Source organism: Podarcis raffonei, chromosome 1 (assembly GCF_027172205.1).
Source record: "Podarcis raffonei isolate rPodRaf1 chromosome 1, rPodRaf1.pri, whole genome shotgun sequence".
Taxonomy (NCBI): domain Eukaryota; kingdom Metazoa; phylum Chordata; class Lepidosauria; order Squamata; family Lacertidae; genus Podarcis; species Podarcis raffonei.
In genome coordinates this window covers 112,812,895-112,827,958 of record NC_070602.1, presented here as the reverse complement: position 1 = coordinate 112,827,958, position 15,064 = coordinate 112,812,895, and the positions used below count along the sequence as shown (strand labels likewise).

Sequence of the window (15,064 nt, the reverse complement as noted above, 5' to 3'; positions counted from 1 at the left end):
AATTTAGACTAAAAATCTCTCCTAAGAGATTGTTTAAATTATGTAGTTTTAATTTTAACCAAAAATTATCACATTTTTTTAAAAAAGGAAAACATGGCTGCGTTGAAACAAACCTTTTCTGGTTTTCGATGCTTTATCTTAATATTTCATAAAACCATAGAATTGTTGAGTTGGCAATGCAGGAATATTTTGCTCAATGTGGGGCTCAAACCCACGACCCTAAGATTAACAGTCTCATGTTCTTCCAACTGAGCTATCCCAGCAGTCATGCAGGGATGTTTTGCCCAATTTGGGGCTTGAACTCACAACTCTGGGATTAAGAGTCTCATGCTCTATGGACTGAGTTATCCTTGATTTATATTACACAGTATTCTTTCGAATACTACAACAAACTAAAGTAACCACACCAATCTTCCCCACTTCACATAGATTCCTGGTATCAAATCTTGTTTAGGAGGAACCTGGTTACCGTACATACGCGTATGTACATCAGCACATTTTTTATGCTGAAGAAGCCCCCCTCGGCTTATACTCGAATGAGGGTCCTACCCGGGCACATTTCCAGCAGCCCCTCATCAGAGCAAGCTGTTTGCTGCCACCACTCGTGCCGCCTCCGCTCTGCCAAGCGCGGGCACAGGAGCCGCAGAGGCTGTTGTTGGCAGCGGAGGAGGAACGAGCAGCCCAAAAGCAGCCCTTTTGGGCTGCTTGTTCTTCCTCCGTTGCTGCCGCCACCAGCCTCTGCCTCTTGACAGCACCCTGGGTAGATAGGGGGATGGGAGGGGCTGGGGGTGGGGGTGGGAAGAGAAACCCCCTCTGCCATGTGTACATGAGCGCGCGCACTCACACACTCTGGCCCACCAGGAGGTTTGTGGTGTGGTGAACTGGCTTATTCTCGAGTCAATAAGTTTTCCCAGTTTTTTTGTGGTAAAATTAGGTGCCTCAGCTTATATTCAGTTCGGTTTATACTCAAGTATATATGGTAAGTATGGAAAAACAAACTGGAACCAGAGAAGAGAAGGAGAAAGCATTCTCATGACTCCCAGTCTCCTATTGTGTCATATGCTTTTAATACTACTGTCTTTGTCTTTAACTGCTGCTGGTTTTCCTTGTTTGTTTTGTTTTCTGGTTGCATTTTGTTTGGGTTTTAGGCTGTACTTTTATATTATTTTGTACTATCTCCATTTTGTATACATTTTCCTGGTGTACTTTTGCAGAAAAAAGTGAGGTATAAATCCACGAATAGCAAAAATAAATCATATTTCTAGACAAGAGATCTACTGCAAACTAGAGTTAGCACAAACTCATGATTTCAGATCCTACGTTGTCAGCTCCCAAACAAATCACAGTTTGAGGGCAGCCGCAAGCTTAGAAAATAGCCTGGTTTGGATCTGTTTATTAATTCAAGTTATGAACAAGCCTTTTCCTTGAAATCCACAGTCAAATCACTAAGCATCTAATTAACAATAGTTTCTCATTTCATCCAAACCAGGAAACTATGGTAACCAACTTTAGAGCAAGCTAGTATGCTAAACAAACTTCAAATCATGGTGTATGAGACTGGGTTGTTCTGAAATAACACACAGAGCTTTACTACAGTCCATAGACCCAAAATATGGTACAATGATAGTATATAAAATGTTATTAAGGTGTAATATCGGCCTTGCTAGCCAACAGAGTAGCTTTAGCTTGTACATACTGATTTCTGATTTTTACTGCCTCCAAGAGGAATTTTGCTATGGCTAGTGTAATAGTATCAATCTTATCCTCAAAGAGGACATTGCTTCTGATGAAATGGAAAACTCTAGTTAATTGGAGATTTGCTGGTTTAATTGCTGCATGCCACAAAGGGAGGAGTGAAGTAGCTGCATATGCAGACGAAAGAGTTCATGCATATATTGGCCTGGTAAGCCAAATTATGTTTATTCAAGCACAGGCATTGGCAGTGTTTTGATGTGACATTAAACCAGTTTAGCAGTACAAGAACAACCAGTACAACCCCTCCCTCCAGCACAGTTGCAATGAGATCAGAAGTTTTTGCATTTTACTTCTTTTGTCCAAACCAATAAATGTGCTTAATGTTAATTACAATTTAGAGAAACAGGTCAGGTTTGTAAACCATGGTTCAAAATTTGCTTGCTTTTGTAAACCACAGTTAAGAATAACCACAGTTTGAGTTCCTGCAAAACAAGTAATTATAATTAGTTGAAAACAGAAGTGAAAGCTTCCCATCTCATCCTCACAGATGTGCCAAAGGAGGAATGGTAAATTGAGTGTGCAAGCCCTGAAGCTTGTGCATGTAGTGATAAATCAGACTTTTATTGGCGAGCCAGGCCAGTAAAATGTTTGGTTTCTTGTTACATATTAACAGAGGCTTAGACTAATTTAAAATCAGCTAAGTGGAATATGTCACTAACAGAATAAGATGGCAATTCTAAGTATACTGATTTGGGGGGAAAGTCCTACAGAAATCAATAGGACTTATTTCTCAGTAAACATGTTCAGCCTCATACTGTAATTTTTTAAGGTTAAGAATGTTTAGAAAATATAGAAATAAAGTCTTTCTGCTTACCATTCAAAATTTCCTTCAAATGCTTAAACCACAGGTAACAATGGTCCTCACTTAAATTACTTAAGTTGATGACAGAATCCTTAAGTTTGTTTCCTTCTTTTTTCAGGCAGACAAAAACTGTGATACCTAATAATAGGCCACCTTTTTGCTGCCCAGCAAAACGACGGCGTTTCAGTTTTACGGAAAATACATCTTTCATTTCGACAGATTCCTCTTCATTTGTCAAGCCCACATTGGAACCACCTGCCCAAAGGAGGAAGAGAGAGTGTTTATTTTCATACCACATCACAGTTTAATCCCTTATGGTTCCATCCTAACTAAAAATGCACATACAAAATATCTATTATTTTTTCTTGAATGCATCCCTGAAAAAAATAGTTTTAGAGATACTTAAGGGCTGTTCATGAACTGTGAAGAGAGGGCCAGACTCTACATCGCTGGCAACCATGTGGGACTTACAGCAGTTGCTTCCATACCATACTCAGTAATATTTAAAGTTGTTTCTTCTTCACAGAAAGAATTGTGCTACTCTCCTCCACATTATGTTATACTCCTTCTCCAATGGTTCACAAGGCCAAGAGATGAATATCTCCCTTTACATCTGTAAAAAAATTCTGAGCGCAAGCCCCGTCCTCCCCCACTGCTGCCTAATTTTGATAGCAGCTGCCCTTTTACATACAGTTCCAAAAGTGCTTCTTTAAATCCCTCACACAATTTTTTTTTTAAAGCAGTTTAGGGATATATCATGGAAGCTCCACAGCAGGTTCACTACCTCTCTCCCATTCTTGGTTTTCCCTCACAAAATGGGTTATGTGCAAGTCAATATGTCACTGAGTAACTTTGTCAGAATGGCTGGAATTCCTTGCACCACAGAGACACAGTGCTTATTTGCATGTCACAGTAAACCGTAGTTAATTTTACGTACGTCTGAACCAAGGATCATTGTCTTGTTTCACTCCCAACAGGAGCTTACAGGAAAACAAACAATGAACCTTGGTTTGGACACAACACTAAGGAATTGTAGTGTGTTTCCTTGGTATGCTATTGTGGAGGGGCAAAGTGGCCAAATCATCAGTTTGATAACTATGGGTTTACCATGACATGCAACCTATTGGTTCCTTTCTTTGCTCAGAAGCAAAAAATCAAACAAGATTTGGCGGCCTCTGAGACTCCTAATTGGATAGCTGACTTTAAGAGAGTCATATTTCTTCTAGAAGGACTCTGATAGGACTTTATGATTTATTCTTCTTGTCCTTAGCCACAGCAATTCCCCCCCATCAATGTCACCATTAAACAATGGCCTTTAGTATGAACAGTCTTATCATTAGGAAGCCATTCTTTTAATTGTCTTCCTTTAGGATGAAATTAGCAAAAACAAACAAATAGACTCTGGGACCAAAAGGCTGAACCTCCTTTATCACCTTCTGTTGCACTGTGGACACAGCCTTCAAAATGTGGAATAAAACATGATCACAGCAGTTGCAGCAGACTATCAAGCTGGCCACGTACCTCTTCTTGAAGCTTTCAAGGGAAGTAACCTATTCTATAAGCTTCTCTTAACATGCATGCCTCAGAGGTTCTAGTCTACCTTCCAGTAGATGATAAAGTATCCATGCAGCAGGGAAGCCACCTGCTCCTGAGTAAAATGGTTTTCGTGTGTCCTTTCATCCATTAAGGCTGGTATTGCAGATGGTGAAATACCACGGCCAAAGGCCCATGGCCAACAAATCAAGGGAGCAAAGAGAGCATCTTGAACAAATCCCTCTGGTTACATGCCACTTATAAGACAGACAAAGACTGGTCAACCAAAAGTATTTCTTTTTTTCTGTGTCCTTTTCTTAGCTTTTTTATAGTAAGACAGAATAAAAGCAATCTTACAGCTATTCTGGTTGCTGGTGCTGGAATGTAAAAATAAATAAATGACTGGTTGCATTCCTTGAAACTCTAGATTGACATCTTATGGAGAAGCCTTACTAGAATGTATATGTAGACTTTCCTCCTAGGAACCATGGAAATCACAGTGCATTGTTTCTTACAATTCTAAAATCACTTTTTCAATGCAATGGGTGCTCATGGCGATGTACAACGATTACATGTCATTAACATTAGAAATACATTTTCAACTTTCAAACTTTTGACTTCATCTGCATCTATGGAATTTTGAACACCTGCTTCTCACTACGTTAAAAAAAGAAACTATTTTATTTCCCATAGTCAAAATCTTCTAAATAAGCTAAACTTGCCTTTAAAAAAACCCCCACACAGTAATTCTTTCTATTCAAGAACTATCCATTCATTAGTATCATACTGATTATTCCTAGCTGTTTCAAAACATTAACTATCCTCTCATATTACCTAGAAGGATACAGGGTACCATCTGTTCTTATAAAGGGTTTAAGTATACATTAGATATCATGCTATTTATTTAATTCAGCACCCACTTCCCATTGTATTTTTCCCCCCAAGTCAATTTAATTACAAGGAATAAAGATAATCTTTCCTGCCAGGTTGTTCCATCACTGTAAGAGCAGAGCAGGGACCTTCATAAAGTAGGCTGCACTTGTTAGGTCCTCTTCCATTTTTAACTACACTTAACGTTAAGAAAGGTCTTAACAAAAACAATACTACACAGCTCTTAAAAATATTATTATAAGCCAAGAGCTTGTCTACATCAATTTTGGCACATCTGCTTGATAGAGAGCATAAACAGGATTAGATGGATTTATCTGCTTGACGCTAATTGTACTCACAGTTTCTGCACATGTCCATTTCCCCCAAATACAGCATGAAAAATAAACATGGCTAAGATAGTTATTTCTACCAGCATGTGTTACACACTTGGATAAAGCATGCTATATTCTTAAGTAAACGAGTGCTCCTAAAATGGGTTCAGACGTGCATTTTCCTCTAATTACTATCTATAATTACCTTTGAAAAATTCTTCACACTTTGCTAAACCTTAATTCTCTTCAGCCTGAGAGTGAATGAAGGGGAAGAGGATTTCTCATTCTTTTCTCCTTGCTTCCCCCTTCAGCTTTGGGATGCAAACTGAGGGATAGGGGAAGAGAGAAAACTGGCCCCACAGAATATGTACCTTAGATACATATCATCCGAGGCAAAATCCCAGCCTTCACAAGAGTATTATAAGTTGAAGGGCAATTTTTTCCTTCATGGCTGAGGTGAAGTGTGAGGAGAGATTGTATTAGCTAAGCTTGACCTCAGCCCAAATGGCACCTGCATTGTCTTCTTGTTTGGAGGCTATGAGAATAAGTAATATCCCAAGCTTTGAAGGCCTTTCTTATTTCTGGATCCCCAAAGGTGCCAGAAAACAGAAGTTAGGCAGGAAGCAGGCAATATAAGTTGCTAGGGCTGTATTCCCACAGAGATTAAATAACCATGGGGTGGTCTGGCCTCACAGGATTGGCCTCAGAGAAGATACACCCTTGGGCCCACATTCTCTAACCATCCAGAGGACTTTAATGAATACATAATGCTAAAAGTAATAAACGAGACCAGCTCATTACTGTCACAGAATTGAATTCAAGAGAATGCCAATTACTTGTTTGTATGGGAGGTGTGCTATTCCAGCCCCTCCCTCAGCACCCAAGGATCACCTTTGTTGTGAGTTGAAAAGTGCTATCTGTTGAAAAAAGCAGAACATCTCATATAATGATTAACTCTGGAGATTTTCAGTCTCTGGGTTTAAACACTTCTCTTTTCTGTCTTGTGTCACAAAGGGCACAAGTAACAACACGGCCAAACTGTGTGTCTTAGGGCAAAAAATACCCAACTGAATTATGATTAACTTTAATGTATATCATGGCTACATACATGGCTATTAAAAAATAAAGGTATGTCTAACACTGCATTCTATACACTTACTTCAAAGCAACTGGAGGTAAACCTCATTGTACAAAGCAAATATGCTCAATGTTCCTGTCAAATATTTTCCAGACAAATTTGACAGCAATATGATCTGATCCATTTGAACCAAACCTACTTTTCACTCACAGCAAGAAATCACAGTATTAAATAATACTGTGCAGTCTCTTAGAAAAGCCCATTTCTTACGGATGAATGAAAGTTTCCTTTCAGAGGTACCGTATCTTCTGTATAAATAGTAAAGCATCACTGAATATGACCCAGCACTCTGTTGAACTGCAGCAAGTATAGCTGCAGGATTAAATGATAAAGCTCAGAAACTTCAAAAGACAAATGGCACTAAGGGCTTATTCACACATGCACACCAATTTACTGATACAGTATTTCATACCATTTTGATTCCCAGTTGCGCATATGAACTACCACCATTTAGTGTGGGGAAAACTAACATGTGAATATATAAATTCTTTCTCATGCTCAACACATGCCACTCCTTTTATGCTGCAGCCATTAGGCAGTGAGCATACATGTGTGAATTGACATGGAGATATTCAAAGATGTGGTGAAATGAGTTATTGAAAGTTCCTATTGCAGGATGCAGACTGTAGTTACTACTAGGATGTTTAAAAATAGGGTAGGAGTCAACTAATGAGTCCTGTCTGCAGAAGTCCTGTGCAATATGACTTTCCCCACCTCCCTTCCCCTGTGTCCCATGCCTCCCAAACTGGCTCAAGGTGGATTTGGGAGAACCCCAAAACAGCATTTGGTGGAAGGATAGGGGAATTGTTCCATCTGAAAAGTCAAAATGCTTGTCGTGACAAAACTCACATTTTAGTGCAACATTTAATTCCTCTCATAGTGTCCATGGGGTGGGGGTGGGAGAGTTCAACTAAATTTTACTCAGAGTAGATCCATTGAGCTCAATTGACTTAGTCATGTTCATTAATTTTAATGTGTCTACTCTGAGTAAAACATTGTTGACTACCATCCTTAGAATAATATTAAGCCCTAGTATTCTCATACCTAATATTGCTTGGAAATTCTTGGTACCCAGTGGTTAAACTCAGTGCAAAATGGTGCCCAATTATATCCACACATAGACAAAAGCCTGCTCCTTGATCACATGAAGAAAATTAGGTTGTGCTCTCTGAAAAGGTGACCAAATCCGATAACAAATAAGCAAGTCTCCAAAACATATAGTAAACATGTAAGAATCTGTATGTGCTGTAATATTTTACCAAAGTGTGTGTATGAGTGTACATACACACCCTAAGTGAAAACAGTTTTATAAGTGTTTATATACTATTGTATGTAAACATCAAGGCAATCTGTGCTTCCTATGAAGCAGATACCACACACAATGGGCAAGCACACAACATTCAGACCACAAAACTACTTCCAGTTCAAACTGTGTACTCTTTCCCCCATGTTGTTTTGTGCCATGTGTTGCACTGTGTGGTGCTTGTAATCATTATATCCACCTGTGAATCAGATCAATCAATCAGGTCAAGAACAGTAAGCTGACTGGTCAGAAACGTAATATAAAAACCTCACATTCCTGATAATACAAGATGTTGCACACAAGTGAAAGTGCATCAACGCAACACAATCAGTCAATGCAGAACACAAAACTGTACAGTGCTGACTTAGGATGAGTCTGGAAAAGCATTGTCTGTGTTCTTATTTGTAATATACTTGTCAGCTGCATAAGGAGAAAAGCTAATCCTGTATGTAGATTTCATTATTACTCTGCAGCCTTTATCCATGGTAACCATAATTCTTAATCCTACCATTCTCTGCAACTGTAGTCTTATTTCTATCTCATATTATTCCTACCAACTATATCCAAACAAGCAAACAAAGACCACATATGCATCAAGAACTGTACTAAGCAGTGGGCACAAAAGAGACAGTGCCGTACATAAATTTTGGTTAGGAATTCGATTCCTATAAATACACAACAACTCATGATAATAACGTGCCCCTTCCCTCCCACCCTTGTCCTGGCATTGTAGAACTAAAATCCCTTCCCCACCCCCGAGGCATTAGACAGGCATGGGCACCTGTACATCCTGCCCCTGCTTGAAGTGTGATGAGGAAATCTTATGGACCACAGACTAAGGGTGCCAACTATCAAGCTGTGGTCCAGCCAGGTGGGGAGCACAAACACCCTTCTGTTGTTGACCAAGAGGGACAGAAGAGACTTCGGTTAATTACTATATTGCAGCAGGGGACTGCGAGGTAGGGGGGTCCACCAAGTCCTCATTCACTAGAATCATCCCAATTATGACATTAGGTTGGCTTGTGGAGGGGGGGGACACACACGACAGACCAGCTTACCCACCCCCACTATCGTATCACAGCTACCCAACCCAAATTGTTGTTGATTGATAAGAGGGGCCTGGCACTGGCCACTTAGCAGTTGTTAATCTATGTACAGAGATCAGGATGACCAATAGGGCTATTTCAAAATTGGGGTGGGGGGAGGGACAAGCTCAGGACATGAATTTGTTATTACACTTCAGTTATTTTTCACTATCACTTTAATATTTCTTATATAATCTTCTCTCTCTCTCTCTCTCTCTCTCTCTCTCTCTCTCTCTCACACACACACACACACACACACACACAATCTCTATAACTACATCACATCATAGCCAATGGCAATAATTTATTCCTGATATCAGAAAGTGTGTCATTAGCTCAGGTTTTTTTGTTTCTCTAACACTCTCTCTGTTTCCAAGATACACACTACTATGTAGATCGTAACATCTGTTGCTTCAGAGATTGAAAGGTTTGCAGAACCTGCCTAAGCATACTTTCCTATACCCTGCTATTAGGTCAATTTACAGGGAAGATATGCGGTCTTAACTCTAATCAATTAGAACATGGCAAGTTAGCTGTACACCGTATACAGCTCTGTCATTTAAAAGCTGCACTGATCAGTTTCTGTTCTAATCTTCTTGTCAAAAAGCAAGTAAATATTGCATCTATTTTTAAATCAGTTTCTTTTCTTTGTAAATATATTGCCCACTAAGTTATGTTGTGTTGAAATATATTAATTTATTAATGCAATAAAAAAATTAAATGTTGAATGCATACAAAATCAGATCATTAGAAGTTTACTTATCAAGAGAATGCTTCCTAGTCTAACCAGAGAACTAAAAGCCCCCAAAGAAAACTAAATTCTCAACTGATACCTGCAATCTTGCAGAGTTCCAAACAAGAGTGCAAACATGCTATTTTCAACATTTCAAGAAGCATTAGTTTATACAATTAAATATTATTTAATTAATATATTTCTTATCCACTCTTCACAATCTCAGAGCCTGGTGTGTTACATTTTTAAGTATTACATTTTAAAAAGAAATGCAACAGAAAAAGCCACCATTGTTCACTATGGGTTGAATTCCTACTCAGAGTAGACCCAATGAAATAGATCGATATTAGGGATGTTCATTTTAATGTGTCTACTTTGAATAAGTTGAATATAGCCCTATGTTAACAACCAGTAAGCTAGTAAATCACAACAGGCTCCAGCCTTCATGCCTAGCAAATGCCTGAGCAAAAAATTCAAGCTTTACATCAACAATAGTAAATTTTTAGAAGTGTTTGCAACTTATTCAGTGTTCTATGCAAACAACCGTTGCCCTTATCTGAAAGTTACCCAGCACACTGACAGGTAATAAAAAGGTTTAAAAACAAGGTAACTGTCCAAAAAAACCCATTTTGCTCTTTTCAAGTGCTTTGGATCATTAGCAGGTAAAAACTTACGCTCATGGGACTGTGCCGTGCAACAGTAACTTTCCACCAGAAGTCAGCAGGCCTATGATGGCAGTTCTAGCCATGCAATTTGGAGGCATGGATTAACCAACAACAACAACAACAACATGTGCTGATATTAGCTCTGGCTGTTATTATGGTGCCATTGCCAAACAACACTGCATATTTCTTCCAGAAGTCCGCTTCTCCCAAGGTAAAGGTAAAGGGACCCCTGACCATTAGGTCCAGTCATGGCCAACTCTGGGGTTGCGGCGCTCATCTCGCTTTATTGCCCAAGGGAGCTGGCGTACAGCTTCCGGGTCATGTGGCCAGCATGACTAATCCACTTCTGGCAAACCAGAGCAGCACACGGAAATGCCATTTACCTTCCCGCCGGAGTGGTACCTATTTATCTACTTGCACTCTGACGTGCTTTTGAACTGCTAGGTTGGCAGGAGCAGGGACCAAGCAACGGGAGCTCACCCTGTTGCGGGGATTCGAACCGCCGACCTTCTGATCGGCGAGTTCTTGGCTCTGTGGTTTAACCCACAGCGCCACCCACGTCCCTCCCAAGACTTCACCCCAAATGCATCAAATACTAGTATGATGTGCAATGAAAGCTGCCATACTATCCCTGCTTCACCCTTGCTTTCACCGAAGCATTACACTCATACAGAATAATTTATTCTGAATGAATATGTGGCACTGGAATAGAGTCTAGCCCAACTGCAACTTGTGAAGGTTGTTACTTTAAATGGCTGCTTCTTTGAAACACCCATAGGACAGCTTGGGGAATGGCAGGCAACTCAAGGAAATTAAAAACAAAACAAACAAACAATACAGCTTCCACAATTCAAATAACTTTAAAAATATTAAGGGAATAAGGGAGCGATCTTAATCCTGCACTACCGGGGGAGGTTTGGAATTGGCAGCAAGCAAGTTCTGACACTGGGAAGTCCCCATTGTGCCTACGTAAAGAGTAGGCTCTTGTGAAGCTACATCGGATGGTGTTCCTGATGGCAGTAGCCAGAGTAAGGCTTCAAAATGCAGAGGCAGAGCAGTGTTAGACAAGGATCCCTGGATCCCATGTCAGTCTATTTGCAGGAGACGTAGCTTTGCTGACCAGCTGGGAGTTAGCGTAACCAAAACTGCACATGCACAAAACACACAATGCCCCCCCCCAGACCCTTGCACTCAGACCAGCTGGAGCTAATGGATCTTCAAATGTGGCAGAAGCTCTGAGCAACGGTGGTCTCCTATTACAATTGCTCTGCCCAATGACAACAAAATAACCATGCCCATTTAACAATTGGGTCTAATATGTAGATAAGACAAAGGGAGACAGAACTCAACTATCTTCCTACAGTTAGCAGATTAGTACTAAATTTTTTTGTTTTGTTTAAGTCACACAATACTGAAAAACTGGAGAATTGTAGCTGCAATTAACCAAAAGGTCAAATTCTAAAAGGAAACAGCAGATACCACCACAAGAGTAACAGATGTTCTTTGAGTTCATCTGGACAAAAACATAAGCATATGTGAAAGAAATCCAATACTATCATAAAATCAGTTGGTGTCTAAAATAATAGCAGGCCCTTATGGCAGAATGGTAATGTATGTATCAAATGTACAACACATTATGTTTCAACAGAATGTTCCGATAAGAATTCATAACCAGCAGAAATTAATGCCAGATCCCCCTCCTCCCCCCCCCAACAAGGAGAAGCTACATAAAGATTATAGCAGGCTATTAAGGCATGCAAGCACATACTGCTCAGAATTCACAGCTATTCAGATTTGATCTGTAAATGCAATATAAAGGTAACGATTAAGTTCCACTATCAACAAAAATAGAACATCACAAAATAATGCAAACACAAAGGACTTTGCTAAGGTGAACAAAGCAGCAAGCCAAGATAACGAACAGTCATTTTGCTACTGCTTTAGAGTTTTTCAACATACAGTAAAATTCTTTCACACCTCAGTATTTTTTTCTTAACAGGACGCCACTATGCAAGAAACGAGCCACCTCAAGCTAAGGGTATAATTAAGTGGAAGATTCTAAAATGCACTAAAATTTTGATATCCCTTCAATTCTGTCTCATGTGTTCAAACTGGGGGGGGGGGGGATAACCATGAAAATAATGCTTGCTACAATTTAATGATCCTGGGAGAGTTGCACCTATTTATTCTTAAAACTTGAAATCTGCATTTCTGCAAACTGTATTCAAGGTGACTTCACAAAGAGTAAAATGTAATAAAAATGCAGTGAGTTACAGAGCAATCCTAACTCCTCCCCGCCCCCTCAATGTCGTCCTTAGCTAAGGACAGTGCAGTGATAGAAACTCAGCTATATAAACTATTCACCAAATGGCACCTTTCAAATCAGTGACAGTCACCACAACGGAGTGTCTAGGTGCCATAAAATAAAAACCAACAAGATTACAAAGCTGAAAATAAATTGTGTACATTGTCAGATTAATAGGTACCGCTCCGGCAGGAAGGTAGATGGCGTTTCCATGCGCTGCTCTGGTGTCGGTGTCCTGTTGCACCAAAAGCGGCTTAGTCATGCTGGCCACATGACCTGGAAAAACTGGCTGGCTCCCTCAGCCTGTAAAGCGAGATGAGCGCCACAACCCCAGAGTCGTTCACGACTGGACTTAACTGTCGGGGGTCCCTTTACCTTTAACCACCTCATAAAAAAACATACATTGGTTTTCTAAAAATAAAATCTATGTACCATATTTTTCGCCCTATAGGACGCACCGTCCCATAAGGCGCACCTAGTTTTTTGGGGGGGAAATAAAGGGGGGGAATTATTTCCCCCCCAGGCACAGGGCTCCCGTATGCAGGCAACTCTCTGCAAGCCGTGGGAGCCCAGCACTGGGCTCCCGCGCTTTGCGGAGAGCTGCGCGAAGTCTGGGCGCGCTGAGCTCAGCGCGCCCATGCTTCAGCATGCAGGCAACTCTCCGCAAGCCTGGAGAGCAAGAGTGGTCGGTGCGCACCGACCCCTCTCGCTCTCCAGGCTTCAACGAAAGCCTGCATTCGCCCCATAGGACGCACACACATTTCCCCTTCATTTTTGGAAGGGAAAAAGTGTGTCCTATAGGGTGAAAAATACGGTAAATTACAAAAATGCTTCATGCTGTTTGTACTAAAATAGATTCATCCTCCAAAGATTTGCGTAAACAGATGTGTTTTTAATTGACACTTGAATATCAAAATATTCATATTTTGAATATCAAAATATGAAATATGAGGTTTCCCCTGCCCAAAAATCTTAAATACTGGGTCAGCTGAGGGGCTGTTCTAGCAAATATCTGGGTCCCAAACCATTGAGGGCTTTTATAAATTAATACCAAAACCTTGAATTGGACCAGGTAGCTCACTGGGACCAATAATAGTGATTAGCTGAAAGGCAGCAGTGTAGGTGACATCTAGCACTGTATTGGTAACAGCAGACTTCAAATCTATTAACCTATCCCAGTCATTTCATGAATATATTAGAATCCCACTAAAAGCCACAGAAGGTCCTTAAGAAAGATTCCATGGTTGTGAAAGCCACCAAAAAGTCCAATAAAATCAATCAAGGTCTGTCTCCCAGCAACAGGCCATCAACCAGAATAAGCAAAGCAGTTTCAGTCCCAAAACTAAGTCAGAATCCTGAAAGAAATGGGTTTATAACCCTTAATCTCCATCACACAAAGATGTTTGGACGTGGGTAGCTATTACCCACTTGAGTACCTTGCCCCAAAAGGATAAACTTGCAACCAACCTGTGACCTTGCAGATATTGTATTCCATCTCCCAACACCTCTGACTATTGGTCATGCTGAGTCTGGCTGGGGGGAGTCAGGAGTCCAAAAACTTTTGGAGGGCCATAGATTCCCCACCCTTTAAAGCTTAACAGAGTTAATGTGTCCAGAGAAGGCTGCTTTGTTGTAGTATCATAACAAGCTCTTACAACTGTACACTGTAAGAATCCACTCTTATAATGCATTATTTCTTTTTCCTAATCAAATATTTCACTTAAAAAAACTTTTGGGTTTGGGGTATTAATATGCGAGCACACGCGCACACACACAATGTAAAATGAGCATGACATCCTTTTTTCATTTGTTTACTAAATATAAGAAACATGAACATCATAAATCAGATCCAAATTGATTTTGCAACATTAGAAAAACCTTCCCATATCAGTGGGCAAACTAATGCCTAGGTTGGGAGGAGGTGAGAGGAGGAAACCCAATGATGGCTATAGACTGAGTCTGATGTTGTGCAATTAGAAAGACAGGGACACAGCACTGTCTCCCGCACAACAACCAGGTCACCAACTCATCTACAAATGCTTTGAACTGAATGTAAAACAATAAAAAGCATTGGGCATGTATCTAAGCTCAGTGGCCAAAACATACATGGACCATTGAGCCCTTGTCACATACAATGAATATTAGGATTCCCTTTCAGACTGTTGTGTTGTGAGCAACCAGTATGTTAGGCTTTCATATTTTATTTCTTTTAGGTATGTGGCTGCCATTATGTCATCATCTTTACTTGCTTTCCTAAATAGGACCTTGCTGAGTTTTACATACCAGTTCCTTTATTGGCTGACAAATCAACTCACAACTATCACTTCCTTACAGTTCTTGCTCTGCAAACAGCATCAGCAACCACACTCATGCCTCTTCCTTACTCTCCTAAGTATGCAACCAGAGTTGGAAATTTCATGAACATTTAACTCATTTCCCAATAAACATGCACAGGAAGGATGCCATCTCGTCACACCATGCATTCAGTTGGCCATGCAGAAAGGGGCAGAAAACAAAGTTACAGGGATTCTTTGTGTGGGAGA

General features: G+C 40.2%; 1 protein-coding gene across 3 annotated transcripts in view; it reads right to left on the bottom strand.

The window, feature by feature from the left end:
- Positions 1–15,064, bottom strand: part of CERKL (ceramide kinase like) — a 287,050-nt gene that overhangs the window by 269,878 nt on the left and 2,108 nt on the right. For all 3 annotated transcript variants that reach the window (XR_008332902.1, XM_053409602.1, XM_053409590.1), the window contains exon 2: positions 2,570–2,812. Coding sequence is in view for 2 of the 3 variants with exons in the window: in XM_053409602.1 (XP_053265577.1) it covers positions 2,570–2,812 (243 nt within the window). In the remaining variant the exon portion in view is untranslated. The remainder of the gene's footprint in view (positions 1–2,569; positions 2,813–15,064) is intronic.